The 2,632-nt window shown below is 40.3% G+C and overlaps 1 protein-coding gene across 1 annotated transcript; it reads right to left on the reverse strand.

Annotated features, from left to right (window-relative positions):
* Window positions 1–669: 669 nt before the first annotated feature.
* Window positions 670–2,430, reverse strand: LOC105636236 (protein CANDIDATE G PROTEIN-COUPLED RECEPTOR 7). The gene has a single exon (XM_089718382.1). It carries the CDS (start codon window positions 2,221–2,223, stop codon window positions 904–906), a length of 1,320 nt encoding a protein of 439 aa, XP_089574508.1. The 5' UTR covers window positions 2,224–2,430; the 3' UTR covers window positions 670–903.
* Window positions 2,431–2,632: the final 202 nt, after the last annotated feature.

Consider the following 2,632-nt stretch of genomic DNA (forward strand, 5'->3'; position numbering starts at 1 on the left):
AGTTGCACCAATATTCTTGATTGCCGCTGTGAGAGGCATGTTGAGGTGTAAACGGTATGGATCTAGAGTACAATAAACTCTACAAGAGGTGCAGCTCGTAAATGGCTCAAGACTTCACTCACAAAAAGGTCGTTTGATAAGCTTATTGAGTCTAGTTAGAGCATGAGTCCGAGCTTGTAAAGGTGTAACTTTATTTTTCAAAACTACAAACAATAAATGAGCCAAGCCAAAGCTCCATTTCTCAAGCTCAAATCAAGTTCCAGCTATAACTTTAAATAGCTCAAGCTCACGCTCGTTTATAGGCCTAAATTGTCAGGAGGATGGAAAGAGGTACTTTCATCATGCAATAGCAAGCACCTCCTAACGATATTCCAGGAAACCAAAGTAGACAAATAACAACCAAAAAAATACAAATAACGCTAGCTAAATCACATCATCAAGTCAGTAGCCAATGCTTAAACAGATTAGTTCTGTTAAATTGACGGCACAATAAAAAACATGAATTCTCAATGCCAACAGCTTTGATGCTGCAAGAAACAAAATCCAAACTAAGTAAAAGACCAATTAGACAAACATCTAAGTAATTCAATAATAAAAGAATGCAGTACATCCAGCCAGACAGCAGTTAAAAGAGTTGCAAAAGATTTGGACTGCTATATGATGAACTAGTTAACGGGTTAAGACATGAAAAATCCATTGACCAATATTATAGCCACTACACAATTAATATTAAACTTGTTGTAAGAGTTGAACCGAAACTTAATACAAAATCAAATCAAAGTAAATGCAAAATAAGAGCAGGAAGGGAGATATCAGAGCGAACCATATAATTCTATCAGCTAAAAAACACCGGGGAAATATTACATTGCAACAGGAAAAGTTGCATCTCAGTGGGTTTCCCTTTCAAAGCTCAAATTCTTCGTCCTTCAGAGCCATCTCTGCAGCCTCCTCTTCCTCCTCATCAAGAATAAAATACTCATTCTTCTCCAAAGGCCTAAACATATAAAACATAACTGCATAAAACAGCAGACTAGCTGTCTCCTCCGCGGCACTACTAACCCACTGGTATTTGTAAGCCGCAATAGTCTTAAGAGCAAAAACCACGATCCTTGTGAAATACAAGTACCCAATAACAACAATGTAAAATTGTCTAAACAGTTGCAATTTGGCTAAATTCCTTGCAGCTTTCCCATCAGTCTTAGAGGTCTCTCTCAAAGACCGGATCGACCACACAATAGGGAAAATAATCGCGCAACAACAGATAATATCCACTAACAAGAACACCTGATTCCAGGTAAACCAATCTTTAATAAAAGGCCCAGTCTCACCAATCACCACAGAAGCTACATTAGCCAAGACCTGAAGTGGAATAACAATCATCAACACCTTCTTCTCCTTCTCTTGCAGGAATGGCTTCAAAAACGACCAGCCGGTGCCAATCAAAACAATCACCGTAAAGAGCAAAACGACGCGAATAAACTGGAAAATGTAGAACAGAACATCCCAACCGTGAGGAGTACCGGTGACTTTGACGTAATGCTTATCCTCCGCGGCACAGATCAAGTTAAGCGCTTTCATTAGCAACAATCCAGCCATTAATAAATGGATCCTATGTACAGATCTTCTATTCGTGTGGCAAATGTAGATCCAAAAGCCAAGAAAAGCGAGATATGCAACCGAATAGAAGAAGTAAAGGGAAGGTAACTGTGTAAGGCCAGCGGAGAGGTAATCCCTAGATCCATCACGCTCGAGATTGTAAAGCTCCGTTGTCACCGCCATGGAAACGCGCGTCTCCGGCGCGCAATTGGCGAAGAAAAGAGAGTATTCATTTGGCGCTGTTACAGGGAAAGATCGATCGAATGAAGAGAGAGGCGGTGGAGAGAGATCGCGGAAAGTGAAAAGATGAAGGGTATAGTGAGACTCAAGAACGCAAAAATTCGGGTTTTGTTGGATCTCCAGGAGGACTTGAAGGAGAGACTCTTCAGATAGGAGAAAGAAGCCCAGACGAGAAGGGCTAGGGTTAGGGGCGTTGATAGAGGAGGATACAGAGACGGAAGAGACGGATATGCCCACGTGACCAGTATGCGTGAAGCCGAATTTCTCGAAAAGGATCATAGGTCGATCATCGTTGTTGATATTTAAGGTTTTGATTTCGGCGACGGTGAGGGTGAAGAGGGAAAGGATAATGAGGAAAGAAAGAGGGAAGAAGGGTGGTTTCGTCATTTGCGATGGTGGTGGTGGATGTGATGGAGCTGGAGAGATCTATCGACCAGAAATGCAGAGATTGAACGGAGGAGTGAGAGGGATTGACAGACCCGACGTTTACTTTGACGAAAATGGCATTTGTTGTTTTGTCAGAATCAGGTCTTGCGGGTTCCGAGTCTAAATGTACGACGCCGTATGGAGAACCTTTGACGTGCAAATTCCGCACAAATGTAAAAATTTGAGACCGCTCCACACGGAAAGCCAACGTTTGTAATAAATATAAACATCGCTTTGAATCCTAATTTTTTATTTTTTTTTCTTAATAAAAGAAAAACATATCTGATCATTCAAAAAAAATTTTGAGATTATCTTCTTTATCCTTATAAGATAAAAAATTATTTAGGTTTAATATTTAAATATCATGTTT

Source organism: Jatropha curcas, chromosome 2 (assembly GCF_041381405.1).
Source record: "Jatropha curcas cultivar XTBG-Jc1 chromosome 2, XTBG_Jcur_1.0, whole genome shotgun sequence".
Taxonomy (NCBI): Eukaryota; Viridiplantae; Streptophyta; class Magnoliopsida; order Malpighiales; family Euphorbiaceae; genus Jatropha; species Jatropha curcas.

What these genes read in the sequence shown, in the direction of transcription:
- LOC105636236 (XM_089718382.1), bottom strand. Translation starts at nt 2,223, where the DNA reads ATGACGAAACCACCCTTCTTCCCTCTTTCTTTCCTCATTATCCTTTCC.